Source organism: Microtus oregoni, unplaced genomic scaffold, assembly GCF_018167655.1.
Source record: "Microtus oregoni isolate MIOR12 unplaced genomic scaffold, Mior012 000016F_ref0000370, whole genome shotgun sequence".
Lineage (NCBI taxonomy): Eukaryota > Metazoa > Chordata > Mammalia > Rodentia > Cricetidae > Microtus > Microtus oregoni.
The window spans coordinates 3,808,902-3,830,284 of record NW_024543075.1 but is presented as its reverse complement, the minus strand read 5'-3'; the positions used below and the strand labels follow the sequence as shown (position 1 = coordinate 3,830,284).

Below are 21,383 nucleotides of genomic sequence, written 5' to 3'. Positions count from 1 at the left end.
TGCCTGTGCCTCCTCACCGCTCCATGCACCCTGACCACAAGGCTGGATGAGAGCTGGGATCTCTGATCCCTGGAAATTTTCCTAAGTGGACCACAGGACAGGGTGGAACACTGGGGAGTTCAACTGGGAAAAGAGGAATCCAGTTGATACCAGAGATAAGGAAGAAATGTCCGAGCTGACCTCCCAGGTTCAAAGGGCAACTGGGTGTGGTCCTAGTCATTGAATGAGGTGGCTGGACCTGTCCACACTCAGTCTTACTGAGCAGGGACTGCCTTGATTTTATCAGACATCACACACTGTGAGCTACAGACCAGGGTCTAAATTCCTTCTTTATTGATGCCAGTGACAACCAAACCCTAGCTCCAGCCAGGCTCCTGGAGACTCCCCTTCCTCCCTCATCGGGGCCGCCTGGTTGCTTCAGTCCACTCTGAAACTTCGACAGCTGGCTTTGGTCCAGGAGGCAGCCACGGAGACTGGGACCCATCCAGGGAAAGCCTAGGGAGGAGCCTGTGGAGGGGGATAGGTGGTTAGGGTGCTGGGACTGACCATTAGAGCGCTCACACCCACATGGCTAGGGAATAAGAAGGATGCTTTAGGAGTCCAGCTGAGGGTGGACCTCTCACCAGTCCTGTAGGGCCTGAGTGTTCGACCACAGCAAGCAGAGCTGGTCCTCTGAGGGCTTGGACCCGGTCAGGCTGTTCTCTGGGATATTTTCTGCGTCCTGCTCACTGCACCCCCCCAACCCCAAATTAGAATTAGTGGCAGTACTGGAATGTGGCAGGTTGCTGAAAGGGGACTATACCAGGCCTGCTCCATACCAGGAAAAGTCTGGAGAGTTCTAACTACGCCTGCTCACCTGCGCTTCCCCACCAGACCCTGCAGCAGGCGCTGCAGCCTGGCGCTATCCTGCAGGCGGCTGAGCTCGCTTGTGAACGTCCCGTCTGAATGTCTTGAGTTCCTGGGGAAGGGAGGGGCGAGGAGGGTCAGAGTTCGCCGGTGCGGGCATGTGGGCGTGGGCGTGGCCGTGGTAAATGACCCCCAACACACACACACACACACACACACACACACACACACACACACACACACACACACACACACACACACACACACACACACCCTCACCTGGGGAGCGCCGGGAGCGCGGTGGAACCAGCGAGCAGCAGCAGCAACAGCAACAGCGGAGGCCTGGACAGTGGATGCTCCATGGTCCAGCTCCGTGTGTGCTGAGCCGTGCAGCTGCAGTCTGAGCTCCGCGCCCCTGCTTTATAGCTGCCCCGGCGGCAGGTGGGGGGCTCCAGCACCGCCCCGGCTCCACGCGGCCGGCCGCGCCCCATCGATTGCGGGAAGGTCAGGGCCACCCCCACAGCTGTCGTCCGGCCACCTCCCGTCCCGTCGGCGCCCCTCAGCTTACTGGGAGGGGGAGTAGAGGGGTTAGTGCTACCAGGTAGCGAAATAGACACCTCCATCTGGGACCACGGGCAAGGAAACAGGGTTTGGCGGTTCAGGACAGGCAGAGGGAATCACACTGCCAGGCCACTCCAGCCTCAGTTCATCTTGGCGCCAGCCCTAGACCCTGGAACACTCTTCTCAGGAAGGGACAGTAGGTGTCTTGAGAAGCCTAGGAAGGGGCAGTAGATGACTGAGGGGGGGAAGGAGACCAGAGTCCGATCTGGGGACGGATGCAGAGAAACCGCCTGGAAGGGCAGACGGGCACCCGAAACAAAAATGGGAATCCTCTTAGGCCTTGAGGCTGCATTTTTGGATGGGAGCAAACATCCTATTCGTATTGGAATCAGGAAGTAAAACTGGGTTAGAAAAAGAGAAAAGCAGGCCTTAGAGGTTGTAGGGGAGGGGGGAGGGGAGAGCTATGGATGGGAATTGACTTCCAAAGCATCTCCATTCCTGGCGTCCGGGACAAGTAGTAGGACACTTGTCTAGCGTGCACCAGGACCTCCGTTCCACCCAACACCGAAATCCGAACCAAAAGACAATCCTTAGAATCAAATTACAAAACTAGCAAACTGTGATGAACTAGCTCTTGAGTAAAAGTCATGTAATGGTTTTTGTTGTTGTTGTTGTTTTGTTTTGTTTATTTGTTCGTTTTTTTTTTTTGGTTTTTTTTTTTTTTTTTGGTTTTTCGAGACAGGGTTTCTCTGTGGTTTTGGAGCCTGTCCTGGAACTAGCTCTTGTAGACCAGGCTGGTCTCGAACTCACAGAGATCCGCCTGCCTCTGCCTCCCAAGTGCTGGGATTAAAGGCGTGCGCCACCACCGCCCGGCTATTTGTTCGTTTTTTTGAGACAGGGTTTCTCTGTGTAGCTTTGGTGCCTGTCCTGGAACTCACTCTGTAGACCAGGCTGGCCTCAAACTCACAGAGATCCAGCTGCCTCTGCTCAAAGGTGTAAGTCACCACACCACGGCCAAGCTTTTCTCTTTTCTTTTCTTTTTTCTTTTCGTTCTTTCTTTATTTTATTGCTTGTTTGTTTGTTTGTTATGGGAATGGTTTGTTTTGTTTTGGAGGCAGAGTATATAGCTCAGGCTGCCTTTGAACTCATCATCTAGCCCACGTTGGCCTGAAACCCTCAGGAATCTTCTTGCTTTAGCCTCTCAAAAGCAGAGATTGCAGTCACCAGTCACCAAATCCAGCTCTGCTTGCATTTTGGGGGGAGGGGATCAGGTTTTGAGCTTTGGAGTTCTTTGCTTTGAATCTTTGAGACAAGGTTTATATGCACCAGGCTGGCCTGGAATTTGTTACATTGTTTAGGATAGCTTTGAATTGCAGATCTTCCTGCCATATCGGTACTGTATCTCTGGAGCCCTGGTACTGCAGGTGGAACAAGGCTGTTCTTTTGCAGTGCTAAGAATGGAATTTAAGGCTTCACACGTGCTAAGGTAGCACTGGGTAAAGGAGCTCCCCACCCCTCGCCCTCCACAGGGGGCTTTAAAAACAATTAGTGGGCTTCACATTTTAGAGAAGTTTTCCATTTACAGAAAAACTGAACCGAAAGCGTGGCATTCAGTTCCCTAATGCCCTCACATACTCCCTCCACCCAGAATCCCCTTCTACTAAGAAGCGGGGAGTAGAGGGTATTATTGGCTCTGTGGTTAAGAGAGCCTGCTGCTCTTACAGAGGACCTCAGTTCAGTTCCCACACCCACACAGGGTGGCACACAGGGTGGCTCTCAACTGCCTGTAACTCCAGCTGGGGGCATCTGATACCTTCTAGCCTCTACGGACATTGTGATCCTGCTCCCCACAGACACTCGAGTGGACAGAGAAACAGAAACAGACTTTTTTTTTTCTAGAGACAGGGTTTCTCTGTGTAGCCCTGGTTGTCCTGGTATTCACTCTGTAGACCAGGCTGGCCTCAATCTCAGAAATCCACCTGCCTCTGCCTCCTGAGTGCTGGGATTAAAGGTGTGCGGCATCACCGGTGGCCCAGCTATTTTAAGAAAGGGAGGGGGACAGTGTGACACACAGCCAGATCCCAGCACTTAGGAAACAGAAGTCGGCAGATCTTTGAGTTTGAGGTCAGTCTGATTGACAAAGTGAGTTACAGGACAGCCAGAGCTACACAGGAACACTGTTTGGAATAAACAACAAGGGTGGGGGACGTGGGGGAGGAACACTAGTGACACACACTTATAGCCTAGCTTTTGGGAGGCAGAGGCAGGAAGACTGCAAGCTTCAAGCCAACAAGGGCAACTTGATGAGACCCTTAAAAGTAAACAAAACACCCTGGCACTGGAGAGGTGGCTTTGTCACAGGTTCTGTGTAGCCTTGGCTGTCCTGGAACTAGCTCCGTAGACTGGGCTGGCCTTGAACTCACAGAGCTCAACCTGCCTCTGCCACCACAGACTGGCTTGAACCATGGTCAACACAGCAGTATCCTCAAGGCCTGCAGTTCTCACCAGGAGCCACGTTGGGGGCCGAACATCCTGTCGGTTTAGACAACGTAAACTGGCTTGGATCCAGCTCCATAGCATCAAAGACAGCAGTGTCACAGCCCCGAGAGCTCCCCGTGGAGCCTTCCTCCTGCCCCCAGACCCCTGATCTTGTCATTGACACTGGTAATAACTTCTTGTTCCAGAGTGTCCGGGCTGGCTTCTGAATTTTAAAGATCGCGTTTGCTTATTTGTGTGGGTGGGTAGGTGAGTGGGTGCATGGAAGTCAGAGCACAGCTTGTTGGAGCTGGCTTTCTCCTTCCCTGTGGGATCCAGGGATCAAACTCGGGGCACAAGCTTGGAAGCAGGGACCTTTACCCACCGAGCCACCTTGCCAGTTCCACACCGGCTTCTGTCATTTGGCAATAATCCTCTGCACCTCCTTTGAGTCTTTTCATGGCTCAGCAGCTCAATTCTTCCTAGGGCTTAGCAAATGTTCCACTGTCTGAATGGACCAGTGTGTTTAGCCACTCACCCAGTGAAGGTCGTTTGTGTTGTTCCCAAGTTCAGGCAACTATAAATAAAGCTGTCGTAAAATGTGTGCAACTATAAATAAAGCTGTCGTAAAATGTGTGTGTGTGCGCGCGCGTGTGCATGTGTGTGTGTGCGCGTGTGCACGCATGTGTGCATGTGTGTGGCGCATGTGTGTGTGTGCGGGGTGTGTGTGTGCATGGGTGTGTGCTAGAGCCACAGATACAGCTCAGTGGTAGAGCGCTTACCTGTATGCATGAGGCCTAGGTTCAATACTGAAGACTGCAGGGGGAAGAAGCATATGTCAGTCCTGACCAATGGAACCACAGAAATTACGCTAGAATCAAATCCCTGAGTAAATAAGCAGAAGGGATGAGACAGGTGGTTAGTGAGCAGTGACCTACAGGAACGGGGGGCGGGCAGGAGGTAGTCCTCTGCCAGCCAGACAGTCTAATGTGCACACGGCCTCATCAGGGAATTAGTTAGGCCAGGGGAGAGTGTAGGATAATGGTTACTAACGGCTACTACGCTGTTACAGGGACCACCGCACACTGAGGTCAGAGGAGGGTGACAGGGGCCACCGCACACTGAGGTCAGAGGAGGGTCACATAGCTGGCTGAGGCTGTGTTTAGAAAGGGCTTAAGAAAGACCCTGAGAGCTAGGCATGGTGGCATATGCTTCTAATCCCAGCACTTGGGAGGCAGAGGCAGAAGGATCTCTGTGAGTCTGAGGCCAGCCTGCTCTATATAGAGAGTCAGCCAGGGCTACAAGAAGGAACTCCTTCTCGAAAAGCCAACTGACCAACCAACCAGCCAGCCAGCCAAACAAACAAACAAACAAACAGAAAAGCCGGTTCCTGAGAGATTGCTTTGTCAATGTCCTTTCAAGGCCAGGAGCCAAGTGAACCTCATGTGCTCTAGTTGTGTGGCAGTCACTAGCAACGGATTACAATGACTTGGATTTTATAAAGTTCCTGCCTGCAGGTTCCTGCAGGCTTCTCTCAATAAGCTATAACCTGTAAACTGAATAAACCATTTCCTCCCCGAGCTGTTTTCTGTCATGGTGTTTACAGCAACCTGGGGAAGGCAGTCTACCTAGTGGGACCATGTTTCAAAACCAAGCAAGCAAACAAATAAACAAACAAAACCAGAAAGAAACCTACCGTGGCCTGGCATAGCGTAGTGGTGCTTGATTTTAATCCCAGCATTCAGGAGACAGGTGTGTGACTCTCTGTGAGATCAAGGCCAGCCTGGTCTATATAGAGAGCTCCAGGTCAGCCAGGGCTACATAGAGAGACTTTTTCAACAAAAACAAACAACAACAAAAGGGGCAAGGGATGCCTTGGATATTTTCTTCTATGTTCTTGACAGACTGACTCAATTACCAGAGGGAGTCATTACCTTCTCCAATGTTTCTGTTTCCAGGCGGCTTTTGGCAGCAGCTGATGACAGATCAGTCGCTCAGCAGGTGCTGGAGTCTGAAGTCTGCAAGGATGAAGAGCAGAGGTGAGGTCCATGCTTCCCGAAGACCCTTGCCTAGGAAGGCACACAGTTGCTTGTAGAATTAGCCTCCCGGGGCAGAACAAAGACCTAGAAAAATAACTGCTATCTCAAGGCACCCCTCAAGAAGGGCCAGGCGACCAGGTGGCCAGGTGTGGTGACGCGAGTACCTATAAACCCAGAGCCTGAGAGACAGAGGAAAAGATCTCTGCAAGTCCAAGACCAGCCTGGCCTACATATCCAACCTCGTGGGAAAGAGTAAAGGACAGGCTCAGTGGTGGGAACCTTGAGGAAGACTTTCTATGAATGAGCTACCAAGGCTCTGTGCAGCCAAGGAAGGGAGCCCTTGGCCCTAGGCCTGGTCTTGAACTGGGCCACAGCCTCCTGCAGGTCCTACTTGAGCATGCCAGCCTCGGCCCACACTGAGCCAGGGTACACTCTGGGCCATGTCGTTGGACTTATCCCAGTTCAGTAGCACTGGGGATGGTCAGTGCGGTGCCCATGGCACAAGCCCCTCACGCTGGCTGGCAGTGTCTAGCGATGTGCACGGGCCGCAACAGCCTTGAAGCTGAAGTCCATAGGTGGCAGTCATAGGTGTCGAAAACTTGCTCATCACCCGAAAACCAGCGTTCAAGTGGACACTCTTACCAAGTTAGCTTCCCGTGTCTCCTGCAGGTAAAGACGGGCATTTCTCATGTGAGCTTACGAAGCCTCACAGTTCCCAGGCAGCAACCCAGTGTTCTTCCTGAGGTCAGTCCCGGGTTTGCTTCCTGTCTGCAGTTTACAGTTTGATTATTGTCCACTTCAAAGCAGCTCAGAGCGCAGGGGGACCAAGCCCTTGTACAGAAAGTGCACAGAACGTCTGCTTCCCTACGACCCGTTGTCAGGAAGACCACATCTATGTTTTCCCCTGATGCTTCCACAGTGTTCAGATGCACCAGGCTACAGCGCAAGGCTGACCAGAACCTCTTTTCCTCTGGTTCAGGGTTGTGATGGGTGTATCATTCTTTAGGGACAGGCATGATGATACCGATATATGGTGATATTTTGTTTGTAATCTAGCAAATAAAGCTTGCCTGAAGATTAGAGTGCAGAGCTAAGGCACTAGTAACCCATAAAGGCCTGGCAGTGCTGGCACACACCTTTAATCCCAGTACTTGGGAGACAGAGGACGATGGATCTCTGTGAGTTCAAGGCCACCCTGAGCTATGCGCAATATTGAATCTGTCTAAAAGAGAAACAGAGCTCAAAGATCAAAGGTGGTCCCAGAAGTTGGGATCACACGTCTTTAATCCCAGCACTAGAGAGGTGGAGACAGGAGTGATATTACTGGGCAGGGAGAGGAATATGAGGCAGAAGGAGACAGCTCAATGCAGTCTGAGGATTCAATCTGAGCATGCAGTCTGAGGTTTTGTAGAGACAGGATCGCCCCTTCTACCTGAGCATGGGTAAAGGTAAAAACTTTCTAGTAATTGGCTGCTCTGCTCCTCTGGTCTTTTAGCATTAACCCCTATATATGGCTTCCGTTTTTTATTATTAAGAACAATTAGAATTTTTGCTACACGGGTGTTATTCTTTTTTCATTCTTTTTTCCTTTTTTTGAGTTAAGATTTTCCTGTGTAGCATTGACTGTCCTGGAACTAGCTCTGTAGACCAGGCTGTCTTCAAGCTCAGAGATCCGCCTGCCTCTACCTTCCAAAGTGCTGGGATTAAAGGCGTGCACCACCATTGCCTGGCTGACACTAGTGTCATGCTCACCCACCATGCTAGTGACCAAATAGGGTAGACAGGCAGCTGCAAGGCCTTCGTCTTCCTCTACCTGCTTACCTTGGACACCAGGACAAAGGTGATGACTGTCCTTTGTTCTCCCAGGTGCTCCAGAGGCAGACAGATTGAGTCATGTGCCCCCTGTGCATGCAGTGAAATGGGGCTTGGTCCCCTGTATGGGGCCGTATGGCCAACAGTGTCCTGTTTGAGGTTTGGTTTTTCCGGAAACATTTCACCACAGAACAGATCACTAAATTGTTTGATCCAGGCCTGCCAATGTGAAGGTGACTGACACGGCTTCCCATCGATCACTCTACAAGGTCTCTCCAATTAGACTTACAACATCCTTGGTCTTCTAATGTGAGATAACGGTGGCTGGGACTCACCAGGTTGCTGACATGGCCTGTCCCAGTCTGGATAAATTACAACTCTACGGGGTTGTCGCATTACACAACATCAGTATGCACATGTGCGTATGGTGTGCAAGTATGCATGCATGTTTTCCATGTGTCTGAACACATGTGTGAGTGAGGGTGCCTGTACATACGGAGGCCCAAGACTGGTGTCAGGAATTAACCTTGATCACACTTCTGCCCCATTCATTGAGACAGAGTTTTACAGTCAAACCCAGAGCTTGCCAATATGACTATCCTCACTAGCGAGCTTGCTCTGCCTCTGCTCCCCATGGCTGGAATTACAGCCACTCACCATGTATTTAGGCAGATTCTGGGACTCTGAAGTTAAGTTCTGGTCCTCACATTTGTGTGGCTTCACTCTAACTACTTAGCTGACTCCCCAGTCCCTTTCATCCCAGGCCTCTTCCCAGCCCCCCACCCCCATTCCCCACCTCCCCACTTATTTCCGTTGTTTATCTTGTCCTAATGAGTAAGAAAATGTTTCACATTGTCCCCTCCATCCCCCACATTGGGGATGGAACCCAGGGTCAGGGGACTGGATACTAGACAAGAACTCTACCAGTCAGTCATCCTCCCAGCCTTAGTACTTTGAGACAGGTCTTCCTGTGCAGCCCTGGCTGCCCTCAAGCTAGTAATCCCACTGCTGTAGCCTCCTGAATGCTGGACTCACAGGTGTGTGCCACCACACCTGGTTTAGTGTGGTAAGAGTGCAAACTGCTTTTCCTGATTCAGTTGAGATGATCAAGAGTCAAATCATGTCCATGTTTAATTAATAAAATGGGACTTGAGTCGTGTGGGTTTTTCTTTGTTCTATTAATATGGTGTGTTATATTGGTTGGGTTTCATTTCTAGAATTCTTACAGTCCTGGGAAAAATCTTCCTGGGTCATGGTGCATAATTCTTAAAAACTGTAGTGGGGTTTTGCTGAGATTTTTTTTTTTTTTCGAGACAGGGTTTCTCTGTGGTTTTGGAGCCTGTCCTGGAACTAGCTCTTGTAGACCGGGCTGGTCTCGAACTCACAGAGATCCGCCTGCCTCTAGCTCCCGAGTGCTGGGATTAAAGGCGTACCCCACCACCGCCCGGCTTGCTGAGAATTTTTTAAATGACTTATTTATTTTTATTTAATGTATATGTGTGTATGTGCACCATGTGTGTTCAGGTGCCTTCAGAGCTCAGAAGAGTATATTGGATCCCCTGGAACTGGAGTTACAGACAATTGTGAGCTGCCATGTGGGTTCTGGGCATTGAACCCAGGTCCTTTGGAAGAGCAGTCAGTGCTCTTAACTACTGAGCCATCTCCAGCCTTTGCAGAGAATTTCTGCCTTGACTATCAAAAGGAGATTTTTTAAAAAGAGTTTTCTTTCTGTGGTGTTATTGCTATTGAACTTTGAGAGTTTTTTGCATGTTTTAGAAAGACTTCATATTGTTCTGTTTTATTTTTTGAGATGTCACAGGTAGCCAGTGGTCCACACAGTCTCAAAGGCAAGGAAGCTGAGGGTCATGAGGGTCCTAAAAGGTGAGGAACGGGACAACCACTCAGCAGCCCCTGAGGATAGTTAAGGGTTAAGGTTGAGCGAGGTGTGGTGGGCCACTTAATTCCAGGACTCAGGAAGCAGAAGCAGAGACTGGGAATCTCTGAGTTTGGTGATAGCCTGGTCTACAAAGAGAGTTCTAGAACAGCCAGGGCTACACAGAGAAATCCTGACTCAAAAAGACACACACACACACGGGCCAGGCAGCGGTGGCTCATGCCTTTAATTCCAGCACTTGGGAAGCAGAGACTGGCAGATCTTTTACAAGGCCAGCCTGGTGTACAGAGTAAGTTCCAAGACAGGCTCCAAAGCTGCAGAGAAACCCTGTCTTTACAAACCAAAATAATAATAATAATAATAATAATAATAATAATAATAAAGAAGAAGAAGAAGGAGAAGAAGAAGAAAGGAAGGAAGGAAAGAAGAAAAAGAAAGAAAGAAGGAAAAGAAAAAATTAAGGCTGGGCTGTCATTTTCACCGTGGTCCAGTTTGGAGTGGCAGACGGAGATGGCAACACCATAGACTTAGGAAGAGAGATGGTGAGAAATGGAGGGTCAGCCACGGCCTGGGTCGGAAGCGTTGCTCATGTCTGCCCATGTAGGATGGAGAGTGAACTCTTTGTGCCAGATTGTTCAGTATTGCTTAGCCTAAGGGTAAGGGGCAGTCCCAGAACCATGAGAGAAAGACGTGAGGCTGTTTCTACACAGCCTGTTGTAGAAACCAGAACAGGTGTCTTCCTACTTGGTAAGGACACTGCCCCCATGCAGGAGTTCAGCCACATCCTCCAAGGCTTCTTGGAGAGGAGCTCCTGGCAGGTAATTTGGTGGCCTGAAAGGTCCTCAGTGTCTCCTGGCCGGAATGGCTGGCTCTCTCGAGTCGGGTCCCGACAACCTGCCCTTCGCGTAGGTTCTTCGAAGCACAAACTAGCCCGGATCAAGCAAAACACCAGCCGCTGCTGGGCCTGTTTATGTTAGTCACTTCACTCAATTCTCTTCTGTTGAAATGAAGCATTCCTCCCTGGGCCGGTTTCCTAGAGTGCAGAAATCCAAGCCTAGACGGGGCGGGGTTGACGTGCTGGGGGCGGGACTCCGGGCAGCCTCTGCCTGCAAATCCCGGGGCTCAGCGACTTGCAGGAGCGCGTTCAGCTGTCGAGCCATGGGGAACAACAACACGGACGACGACGGTGGGCTGTTGGCCTGGCGTGGGTCAGAGCCCCTGGGGCCGGGCGCCGGGCTTGGGGGCGCGGGTGTGGCGGCGCTGGTTGGGGGCGTGCTGCTCATCGGCTTGGTGTTGGCGGGGAACTCGCTCGTGTGCGTGAGCGTGGCCTCCGAGCGCACCCTGCAGACACCCACCAACTACTTCATCGTTAGTCTGGCGGCCGCCGACCTCCTCCTTGCAATACTAGTGCTACCACTCTTTGTCTACTCCGAGGTGAGCCTCCACGCCCCAGCTCCACTCTCCTCTGTCCCTTCCGCCTTCCTCCCCTCCCTGTGACCGACCCTGGCGCAGTTCGGCTGCACGGACCTTCAGCAACCTTGAGCCAGGGTACTTGAAGGGGCTCCAGGCCTCCTCACTCCTGACTGCCTACCGTCTCCCGCTCTTGAGAATCCAGCGTCAGTTTTGCGTCTGTCGGGTCACCTACCATCTTCCGGATCCCTTCCTATTCTCTGTGTGTGATCTGCTGACCCAGAGAAGGCTTGTGTCCCTGGAAGCAAGGATCGCAGATACTGTCTTTCCCATTTAAGTCCTGGCTCCCACTCCAGAAATACTGCACCCCTAATCCCTGCCAAAAGCCAGCTAGACCAACAGGCAAGTGTGCAGACACGCCTTACTGCCTATGACCACTGCCTTTTGGTTGGGACTACGAACACACACACACACACACACACACACACACACACACACGAGAGAGAGAGAGAGAGAGAGAGAGAGAGAGAGAGAGAGAGAGAGAAAGCGAGAGGCCTGGGCAGGATAGTGAACCTGGGGGCGTCTAAGAGTCAGAACTTTCTGGAGACTTCTGGGACAGAGTCACCCCAGACCAGGTCTGGCTCTTAGGTGTGTCTTCTATGGTGGAAACTTCTCTCTGCCCTAGGTTTGGCCAGAGAAGAGCTGCTTCGGACAGGAATGGGGAGGGACATAGTGGCCTTACTCTGGGGCGTTGGGCTACATGGGATTTCTAAGGAAGACACCGGGTTCTGGAGCTAGGGCAGAGGCCAGCAGCTGTGCTGGACCTCAGGTCCTCCCCAGGGACAGACGTCACTGTGATGGTTCTTAAGCTCCTAATCGTCCCAGATCAGTATGAAGGGATTTGGGGTGAGTGGGTTGAGCTGGCTGTATGCTCCTTTGCCCTTGGAGAACACTCCCTGCAGACTCGCTGAGAGCCCTAGACCACATTTGTCCTCAGGACAGTCGCGTGTACCCTGTCCAGCAAGTGAAGGAACCCATCCAAAGTCCCACAGCAGTGACAGTTGAAGCAGGCAGGATAACTCTAGGTGAATCATGGAGGTGGTAGGATTTGTGTTCAGTGGGCAGAGGGTCAGGCCTATGCCCCTATGGGCTTTCCTCCAGCAGATGGTATCAGTCTCCCTTGGGTCTTCCCCAAAGAAAGGAGATCCTAGTCGAAGGCAGATCTGTGTGCCCCCTCTGTCTCCTATAACACAAGTGTCCCCAATTGCCTCAGACTTGCATTGGGCGTGCACACCCCCATCCCGTCTAATACACAGCCATTGCCTCTCTTCAACAAGAATGGAGGTCAGGAAGTTAGCGTCTGAAATGTCAAGTTTTGTGTTTCTTTCCTGCAACCTCTGCATGGCTAGGTTCAGGGTGGCGTGTGGCTGCTGAGTCCCCGCCTCTGTGACACCCTCATGGCCATGGACGTCATGCTATGCACCGCTTCCATCTTCAACCTGTGCGCCATCAGCGTGGACAGGTGGGTACCCCAGACAACTCCTCTCCCACCCCCACCTCCCAGTCATCCGCCCAACTCTGCACCCTCACCACGCCTCTGTCCCTCTAGGTTCGTGGCCGTGACGGTGCCGCTAAGCTACAACCGTCAGGGTCAGCGCCAGCAGCTGCTCATCGCCGCCACATGGCTGCTATCTGCCGCGGTGGCTGCGCCGGTGCTGTGCGGCCTCAACGACGTGCCCGGCCGCGATCCAGCCGTGTGCCGTCTGGAGGACCGCGATTACGTGGTCTACTCGTCCGTTTGCTCCTTCTTCCTGCCCTGTCCACTCATGCTGCTGCTTTACTGGGCTACTTTTCGCGGCCTGCGGCGCTGGGAGGCAGCCCGGCACACCAAGCTGCACAGCCGCGCGCCGCGCAGACCCAGCGGCCCCGGCCCGCCCGTGTCGGACAATGCTCAGGGCCCCCTTTTTCCACAATGTCTGCCCCCTTCACCCAGCCTCCTGCAAAGCCCCAGCGGCTCCAACCAGCCTGAGCCAGATCTCTCTCAGAGACCCTGTGGCCCTGAGTGTCCGCTCCCCGATGCAATGCTCCAGCAACCGCCAGCACTGCCTTCCTGCAGGAGGGGCGCCAAGATCACGGGAAGGGAGCGCAAGGCAATGAGAGTCTTGCCGGTGGTCGTCGGTGGGTTCCTGCCCTGGGGCAAGAGCTGATATGTAGAGAGGGGTCCCAGGTGGAGAGTTCCGGGCTCCACGAGGTGGGAGGTGGGTGGAGTCTAGATTGGAAGGGTGAAAGGTGTGTGTGTGTGTGGGGGGGTGAACTCGAGTGCAGGAGTTCAGGCTCACGCCGCCCACCCCCAGGGGCCTTCCTGATGTGTTGGACGCCTTTCTTCGTGGTGCACATCACGCGGGCGCTGTGTCCAGCTTGTTTCGTGCCCCCTAGCCTGGTCAGTGCCGTCACCTGGCTAGGCTATGTCAACAGTGCCCTCAACCCCATCATCTACACCATATTCAACGCCGAGTTCCGCAGCGTCTTCCGCAAGTCTCTCCGTCTCCGCTGCTGAAAAGGCCACTGCTGTCCTGAGGTCAGGGAGATCCAAGCCTGTGGGCGGAGTGCGCTGGCGCGTCTGATTAAACGAATTATTTCCTAATCATTTATGAAGGCTGGGGGTTGGGGAGGAGCAAGCAAAAGAGGAGGTATTTTGGCCTGTATGATGGGGCCTGGATACTACTGGCTCAGCTCCAGGAGGCTTCTGAAGTCTCTTCTGCCCCAGGAAGAATTGGAGAGCTACTTCAGCTGGCTTTGTTTCCTCTCAACAGGTAAAGTGACCAAGTGTCTATCTGGGAGAGGAGCTAGAGGAACTTCCTGGGGTTCCTGTCCAGGCCAGCTCAGTAGGGAGGGCTCTGCTGTCATTAAAAGGGGCATGGGTACCATTTTGGAAGCTTTCTCGAGTACAGTATATATTATAGCTTCCCGCCAGCCTCTCTCCAGAAGATACCCTGAATTTGCAAAGTTCCACTGGCGTTCCAGTGAGTCCCATTCCCAGCCGTCAGTACTTTGTACTCCTCTGAAAGGGAGCCCTACACTCAGGTCCACCCAGGCCGTGTACCCCATGGATATCCAGCAGCAGGGTTCAAGGCAGGACTGAGGGACCCAAGCAGCTCCTGTGCTCGGGCTCTTTGGCCAACGTCCAGTGCAGCAAGAAGAGATGACTCCTGGGCATGGACAGCACACCCTAACATTTTCCCCTCCCCCATCCTGTCATGGGAGAGATGTAAGTCAGGACTGCAGAGGGGGGCTTTAGGTTGGGGTTCACATCAACAGGCACAAAGCATCACACTGCTCTCAGTACTGAGAAATGATGAGCTGAGCCCAACAGCAGTGTGCAAATCCTCCCGTGCTAAAATAGTCCCTGTTGGATAAGGGGCAATTCCCCAGCACTGAGGGTACTATGGCCTCACTGAGCTTCAAACACTCCAAAAACTCCCGCTGGAGCCTCTGCTGACACCCCCGGGCTAGCATACTGCTAGGTTAACGTTAATGGAGTCATGGGTTCATATCTGCCCCCATATCGTCTAATGTTAGTGGAATTGGGACGCCCTTAAATTTTACCTCTGGACAGGCTCCAGAGCTGCAGGGGAACCCTGTCTTGACAAAACAAACAAACAAACAAACCAAAAAGAAAACAATTTTACCCCTGGAGACTCTAGGATACCAAGTGTGCCTGGCCTTTGCTGACTCCCACGGAAAAAATCTGCAGATCCAAACATACGGCCGAAACTCATGTGAGTGGAGCAGAAGTCATGGGAGGCTTGACACAGCTTGGGGAACTGAGCCCTAAGTGCCATGCCCTGAGACCCTTTGGGTTTCTTCCTTAGAGGAAAAGGAAAGAAAAAATTGAATCGATTCCAAGTTGCATGTGACAGCCATTGCTCTTAGACGGTCACCCATCTTGGTGTTCTGGGGGCCTTCACACAGTGCCACTTCTTGGGGGTAGACACCCTGAATGCCCCCTGCAGGCTGTCCTGTGGTTAGCAGTCTGAGGAGCTCCTGGACGCAGATGACTTTGCCAAGCACTTGTCTTTTTCCTGCTGTCAGTGTGCAAACTGAGCTATGCTGTGTAGCTTTGGCCTGCTCTACATGGCCTGGGTGACTGGTTGGAGCTGAGAGCTACTCAGTCACCAGAAAGCACTTCTGGGAAGAATGGCAAGGTCCCTACTCAAAGGCTTGATTCCAGCAGAAATAAACAGGATGGTCATGGAGACCTTATTCAGTGGGAAGGGCCTCAGGCCTGGGGAGCCTCCAGGTGCCTGGCTCACTGATCAGCCTTAGGGAGAAGGCCGGGGACCCCACAAAACTAGAATCTCCTGACTTACATACGTGCCCCTCCCTCAACTATCACATTGAGGGACCTCAGGGATCTGCAATGTGCAGAACCTTCTGATAGGAGGAACTATTCGTGGCCCAGGGCAGGGTAGCAAGATGATCTTTTTATACATACCAAGGTGTAAAGCTGGTGTGTATCTGGCAGGAACTATTTTAGAAGTAGGTGTAAGAATTGATAAGTCTGAGAGACAGGCGGATCTCTGGGAGTTCAAGGCCAGCCTGGTCTACAGGGCAAGTTCCAGGACAGCCAGGGGTACACAGGGAAACCCTGTCTCAAAAAACAAACAAACAAAAAAACCCCAAAAAAACAAAAGAAAGAAAAAAGAATTGGTAAGTCTATAAGTTCACCCTAAACTTGAAGGTGCTCCCCGAGGTCCTGGCTGAGTCTGCACGTTCCCTACACAGTGCAGGGGAGCAGGAGAGCCTCAGGACCCTGACCCTTATGAGTCAGTCTTAACCCTAAAGGGCATTTCTGAGAATTTAGAAACATCCGGAATATGCTCCTCTGGCAGTGTTCCTTGTCAGAAGGAATATCAGGTCTCTGATCAGCCAAGTCCAGTACCTAAGTATGAGTCTTTCCCCAGAGGTCCTGCCTCTGGGATGGACCTGGATGATGAGAAGGGAGAGTGAAGAAAAACAAAGACAACCAGGACTTCATATGCAGAAGCCCTGGCCACAGGCCAAACAAACATTTCCGTGTGCACCCAACAGGATGCTCCTGGAGATTCATGAGTGTCCTTCAGTTGCTCATGGCATTGCCTGGACACAAGCAGAGCTGGGAGGCTACGGAGCCAAACCCTGCTAAGCAGTCTCGGGTTCTCCTGACACTACTTCCACTAGAGAAAGAGAGGTTGAAAACTCCTTGGCCACAAAGGTAGACCAACGAGAGGACAGTGGCAGGTCTACATCCCCACAGCAGGACACAGCAGAAATCCTCTGGCCATCTGAATACAAAGTGAGCTTTGTAACAGTGCCATCCAGGAGGGGGATGGGAGCTTTATTTACAACCTTATTAACAGATATGACAGATATGTACATGTGGCATAGGGACCCCCAAGGGGAATGGGACACTCATGATCCAGGGATGAAAGAGCACCGTGATAGGTCAAGGGCCCTGGGCTGTGGCGGAGTGCCCCATTCTGAAAGTCACCAGCATTCCTTGGTCTCTGGCAGGAGTTCATTTCCAAGGGCACAGTCTGTTTGTTAATAACTTGTCCGGCAAGTTTCCCATGGCCCCACTTCTCAGCAGCCCCCATAGTCATCAGAGGGCCTTAGCCTGTGATGGCCTCAGAGCAGAGCAGGGAGTGGCCTGGCTCAAACAGCAACTTTTTCTATTACACTTTCTTCAACATGGACTTCATCAGCCTGGACAGTGACAGATGTTGACTGGCCACAGACGTGCTGATGGTCTTTCCAGTCCTGAAAGGAAAGACACCCATGTTAGCAGGAAGGACCACAGGGACCCACTGTGGTCCAGACCACCACATCACCTGTGGATGGGCCCTGGACTTCACCGTGAGGGGCTGTGAGCTGTCAAGGGTGAGGCATCGTTCAGATAACAAAAGACACGCGCATAATAAGACAGGAGTAAGTTCATGTGTCCAGGTGTTTGTTGTTAGAATTACGAGGCTCTGGCTATCCTGGAACTCAATATGTAGAGCAGGCTAGCCTCAAATTCACATGGACCTTTCTGAGTGCTGGAATTAAAGGTGTGGGCGACCACACCCTGGTGCTGCTAGAATTAAAGTGAAAAGTTGGACAGTGGTTCACGCCTATACCTGCAGCACATAGGAGGCTGAAACATGAGAAGAGACAGAGTTTGAGACCAGCCTAGACTAACAATATAAATAAACAAATAAATTTGACTATGATATAGCCACCCACAGTGGCATAACTGTGAGGGTGATATTTGTAGAAAAGGTCACTGGCTATCCAGCCTGATGACTTGAATTCACTCTTTAGGATGTACATATGGAAGGGGAGAACTAACTCCTTCAGGTTGTCCTATGTGTGCCATGGCATGTGTGTCCCCCATAGGGATATTAAATTAATAAATATAATTTAAAACAACAAAAGACTGGGAATAGCTCACTGGTAGAGCACTTGACATGCATAAGGCCTGACTTCAACCCCCAGTACCACAACAAAGCAGCAAATAGTGAGCCAAGGAGCTAGCTGCGTTAGGCTAGGTGCTGGGTGAGCCAAGGAGCTAGCTGAGTTAGGCTAGGTGCTGGGTGAGCCAAGGAGCTAGCTGCGTTAGGCTAGGTGCTGGGTGATTCCCTCACTATGAAATGTCTAGAACAACAAAATGTGCACAGAGAAAGTTGATTATCCCCACCAGGGCCTGAGGGAAGATGAGGGCAGTAGGGTTGGGGAGGGATTCTTTCAAGGGATGTTTCAAAATGCACAGGGTTACCGTACTTCTCTAGAATTTATGAAAATTCATTGACTGTATAGACCAGGTGAATTTTATGGCACGTAAATCAGAATCAGCTAAAGATACCCTGGCACATAGCTCACAGGGAATTTGAAAGAAATAAACACTGTGCAAGTTAAAAGCAAAACAGTCTATGACTGTGGGGTTTTTTTTTTTTCTTTTTTTTTGGTTTTTTCGAGACAGGGTTTCTCTGTGGCTTTGGAGCCTGTCCTGGAACTAGCTCTGTAGACCAGGCTGGTCTCGAACTCACAGAGATCCACCTGCCTCTGCCTCCCGAGTGCTGGGATTAAAGGCGTGTGCCACCACCGCCCGGCCCAGAAAGCCAAAAACAGTCCCCTCTTCAGCTGACACGGGTGAGAAGTTAATCACCCTCCTCACAAGTCACCACTGTCAGAGTGGCCTCCGGCTCCTGTTTCTTCAGCTCCCTGCTAGTGCTCCCTCTGAGGCCAAGATGAGAAGTAAGGATAGTGACATTCAGGTTTTTTTTTTTTTTTGTTTGTTTGTTTTGAGATAGGGTTTCTCTGAAGCTTTTTGAGCCTATCCTGGAACTTGTTCTGCAGATCAGGCTGGCCTCGAACTCACAGAGATCCGCCTGCCTCTACCTTCCAAGCGCTGGGATTAAAAGCACGTGCCACCACCGGCCTGATATGACATTCACTTTTTTTTTTTTTTTTTTTTTTTTTTTGAGACAGGGTTTCTCTGTGGTTTTGGTGCCTGTCCTGGAACTAGCTCTTGTAGACCAGGCTGGCCTCGAAATCCCAGAGATCCGCCTGCCTCTACCTCCCGAGTGCTGGGATTAAAGGCGTGCGCCACCACCACCTGTCTGACATTCACTTTTTAAAAAGATTTATTTATCATTCTTATTTTATGTGTATGAGTGTTTTGCCTGCATATATGCTTGATTTTCATGGAGGACAGAAAAGGGTGTCAGATCCCTGGTACTGGAGTTAGGATTGTTGTGAGCCATCACGTGGGTGCTAGAAATTGAACCCAGGTCTTCTGCAAGAACAGAAGTACTCTTAAACACTGAGCCATCTCTCTAGTCCTCTGCATTCATTTTATATCAGTTCAAATGAAGAAGCTGCACAGGCCTTTATTCCAGCATTTGGGAGGCAGAGGCAGGTGGATTTCTGCAGGAACACACAAAGAAATGCTGTCCCACCCGAAACAAAACAGAAAGCTGGAGTGTTTGTCTCTAATGAGGACATCAAAAGAGGGCTGAAGTCAGAGGCAGGGGGATCTCTGTGGGTTTGAGGCCAGTTTGGTCTCAGAGGCGAGTTTCAAGACAGCCAGAAGAACTGTTTCACAGAGAAACCCTGTCTCAAAAAAAAAAAAAAAAGACGAAAAAGACTGACTCAGCTGAGAGAAATGGAGTCTCGCACCCAGACTGTTCCTGGAATCAAAGCTCCCAGAACATGAAGCGAGGACAGAAGCCTGCATTGTGACGCTGTTGAGCCTGTGCCAGCCCTTCAGGGAGCTTCAGGCAGAGTGAGGTTCCTCAGTTACCTGTGCGCTATGATCTCTCTCCCAGTGCTCCTGGCTTACGTCCCAGCATCCCAAGTACCAGTGGAATAACTTGGCTGAATTTTTCTCAGTGCAAAGTTTTTTAAGGGGAGTTCAGAAGATGAACTTCCAATTTTGCTCCCCAAATCTCTGGTACCCTGGAGACAAGTGGAGTCACAAAGAGGACCAGGGGACACGGCCACACCTTCCCTTCAAACCCTAGAGGCAATGGCTCCTGTGTACTCACCAGGGCCACACAGGACTGCCAGGAGTCCATCCGGGTGACAGACTTTTCTTGTGCCATGTGAGGTTCTCTGAGTCACCTATGGACCTCGGGGTGGGGACACCCGTCCACTTCATAAGCTGTCCTTCATGGCTATCTTCCCAAATCCACACTTTTGTTAGCCTGCCAGGTTTTAGCAAAGCACCAGGCCGTGGGTCCTTGTGGGAGGTTCTGTCAGCAGATACAGCTTGAACCCGCAGTGGCTACTGCACATGTCTGACAGATCTGCTTCCGTATTCACACACCCAAGGGGCCTAAGGCTACTCAGTATCCCCAGAACTGGGGCCACGGACTCCAGGTGACTGAGGACACTCTCCTCATCCCTGAGAACAAGGCGGCTCCTTCTGTTTCTGTTCCAGGCTAGGAAACAGGGCCCCAGAGTCCTGTCATTCTGAACCCTAGGTCAGAGGATGCCCAGCAGGGTGCCAGCCTCTCACCCTATTTCACAGCAGCCCCAGGGAGTAAAACTGAGCATACACTGTCTTTTGAAGCATGGGCGTTCTTTAGAGAAGTTTGTGAAGATCATGAGCACTGCCGCGGCTGTGCAGGACGGACAGCACAGGCTCAATCCTCCAGCAGGTCCAGGTCCACTCTCACATGTCCGGCTCTACTTGGCCAGCACTGCTGAGTATTGCGGACAAGACCCGCTTGCTCCACGGTGGAACTTAAGATTCCTACATCTTCAAAAATGGCACTAGGCAAAAAATAAGCCCCTAAGTCAATAGGGCACAAAGAAGAGAATTCACCACGTGGAGAGTGGCGAGAGGCCAGAATGGTGGCCACAATCAGCCAGGGAACCATGTGCTTCATGGCACTTCCTGGGATAACTATGGGCTAATGACTTTGGGAAAATAAACATGATGGTGTTACTGTCTCAAAGTGGTCCTGGTAAGAAGTGCCAGGCGCATGACGTTCTAGGCGGTCAGCTGACAGTCCACAGGCTGCTAGCGCCCTATGGTAACTATGGATGCAGCCCAACAGAAAACATAAACTTATTTAAAGCATCATTCCCACTCTGGGAACTTGACTATATAGTTCCTGAGTGTGCACTTAGCTGACAATATCACGTCATAATATCAAAAAGTTAGACATCCAAAAAATCCACCTTTAATGCTAGGAGTGGTGGCATGCCTGCTAAAATCCAGGCACTAGAGAAAAGGAGGCAACAGGATCAGGAGTTCAAGGGCACCCTAGGCTACATGAAACCCTGTCTAAAAAGGAGAAGAGGACTGGGGTGCTGGAGGTATGGCTTAGCTGTGGAGTGCCTGCCTAATTTAAGATCATTCTTGACTACATATGGAGTTCTAGGTCAGCCTGAAATACATGAGACCCTGTCTCAAAGGAAAAAAAAAAAGAGCCGGGTAGTGGTGGCACACACCTTTACTTCCAGCACTCGAGAGGCAGAAGCTAGCCTGGTCTACAAAGTTAGTTCCAGGACAGGCTCCAAAGCTACACAGAGAAACCCTGTCTTAAAAAACTAAAAAAAAAAAGAAAAGAAAAGAAAAGAAAACTAAAGAAAAAAAAAAACCAAAACAACCAAACCAAACCAAAACAACAACAACAACAAAAAAAAAAAATCCACAAAACAAAAAAACCTCTTTAATGTTCCCAGAGCCAGTGGTTAAATCACATAAACAAAGATTCTCACAGTGCTCTGAGGCCTGCTGAACTAGGACATGGTGAGAGGCCCTGAGAACACGGAGTCCCTACCAGTGAGCAGGTCTAACTACGGGCACACAGATG

At 51.2% G+C, this 21,383-nt stretch overlaps 3 protein-coding genes across 3 annotated transcripts in view; 1 reads left to right on the top strand and 2 right to left on the bottom strand.

Moving 5' to 3' along the window:
- Positions 1-317: 317 nt before the first annotated feature.
- On the bottom strand, positions 318-4,729 carry Sct (secretin). The gene is made up of 5 exons (XM_041667206.1): positions 4,665-4,729; positions 1,126-1,621; positions 857-958; positions 624-728; positions 318-507 (listed from the first exon to the last, which is right to left on the bottom strand). Exons 2-5 carry the CDS (start codon positions 1,467-1,469, stop codon positions 396-398), a joined length of 663 nt encoding a protein of 220 aa, XP_041523140.1. The 5' UTR covers positions 1,470-1,621; positions 4,665-4,729; the 3' UTR covers positions 318-395.
- A 6,056-nt stretch (positions 4,730-10,785) lies between these two features.
- On the top strand, positions 10,786-13,594 carry Drd4 (dopamine receptor D4). Its single transcript, XM_041667269.1, has 4 exons — positions 10,786-11,061; positions 12,447-12,559; positions 12,647-13,215; positions 13,392-13,594. Exons 1-4 carry the CDS (start codon positions 10,786-10,788, stop codon positions 13,592-13,594), a joined length of 1,161 nt encoding a protein of 386 aa, XP_041523203.1.
- A 2,785-nt stretch (positions 13,595-16,379) lies between these two features.
- Positions 16,380-21,383, bottom strand: part of Deaf1 (DEAF1 transcription factor) — a 31,077-nt gene continuing 26,073 nt past the window's right edge. Inside the window, exon 12 of the mRNA XM_041666874.1 lies at positions 16,380-16,836. Within this exon, the coding sequence (XP_041522808.1) occupies positions 16,732-16,836 (105 nt within the window). The 3' untranslated portion in view covers positions 16,380-16,731. The remainder of the gene's footprint in view (positions 16,837-21,383) is intronic.

Coding starts and splice junctions, on each gene's coding strand:
- Sct (XM_041667206.1), bottom strand. CDS start 1,469: ATGGAGGTGTCTATTTCGCTACCTGGTAGCACTAACCCCTCTACTCCC. Junction 729..856: donor GGTCTGGTGGGGAAGCGCAG/GTGAGCAGGCGT, acceptor GGGGGGGTGCAG/TGAGCAGGACGCAGAAAATA. Junction 508..623: donor ACTCAGGCCCTACAGGACTG/GTGAGAGGTCCA, acceptor CCCCCTCCACAG/GCTCCTCCCTAGGCTTTCCC.
- Drd4 (XM_041667269.1), top strand. CDS start 10,786: ATGGGGAACAACAACACGGACGACGACGGTGGGCTGTTGGCCTGGCGT. Junction 11,062..12,446: donor CACTCTTTGTCTACTCCGAG/GTGAGCCTCCAC, acceptor CTGCATGGCTAG/GTTCAGGGTGGCGTGTGGCT. Junction 13,216..13,391: donor AGTCTTGCCGGTGGTCGTCG/GTGGGTTCCTGC, acceptor GCCCACCCCCAG/GGGCCTTCCTGATGTGTTGG.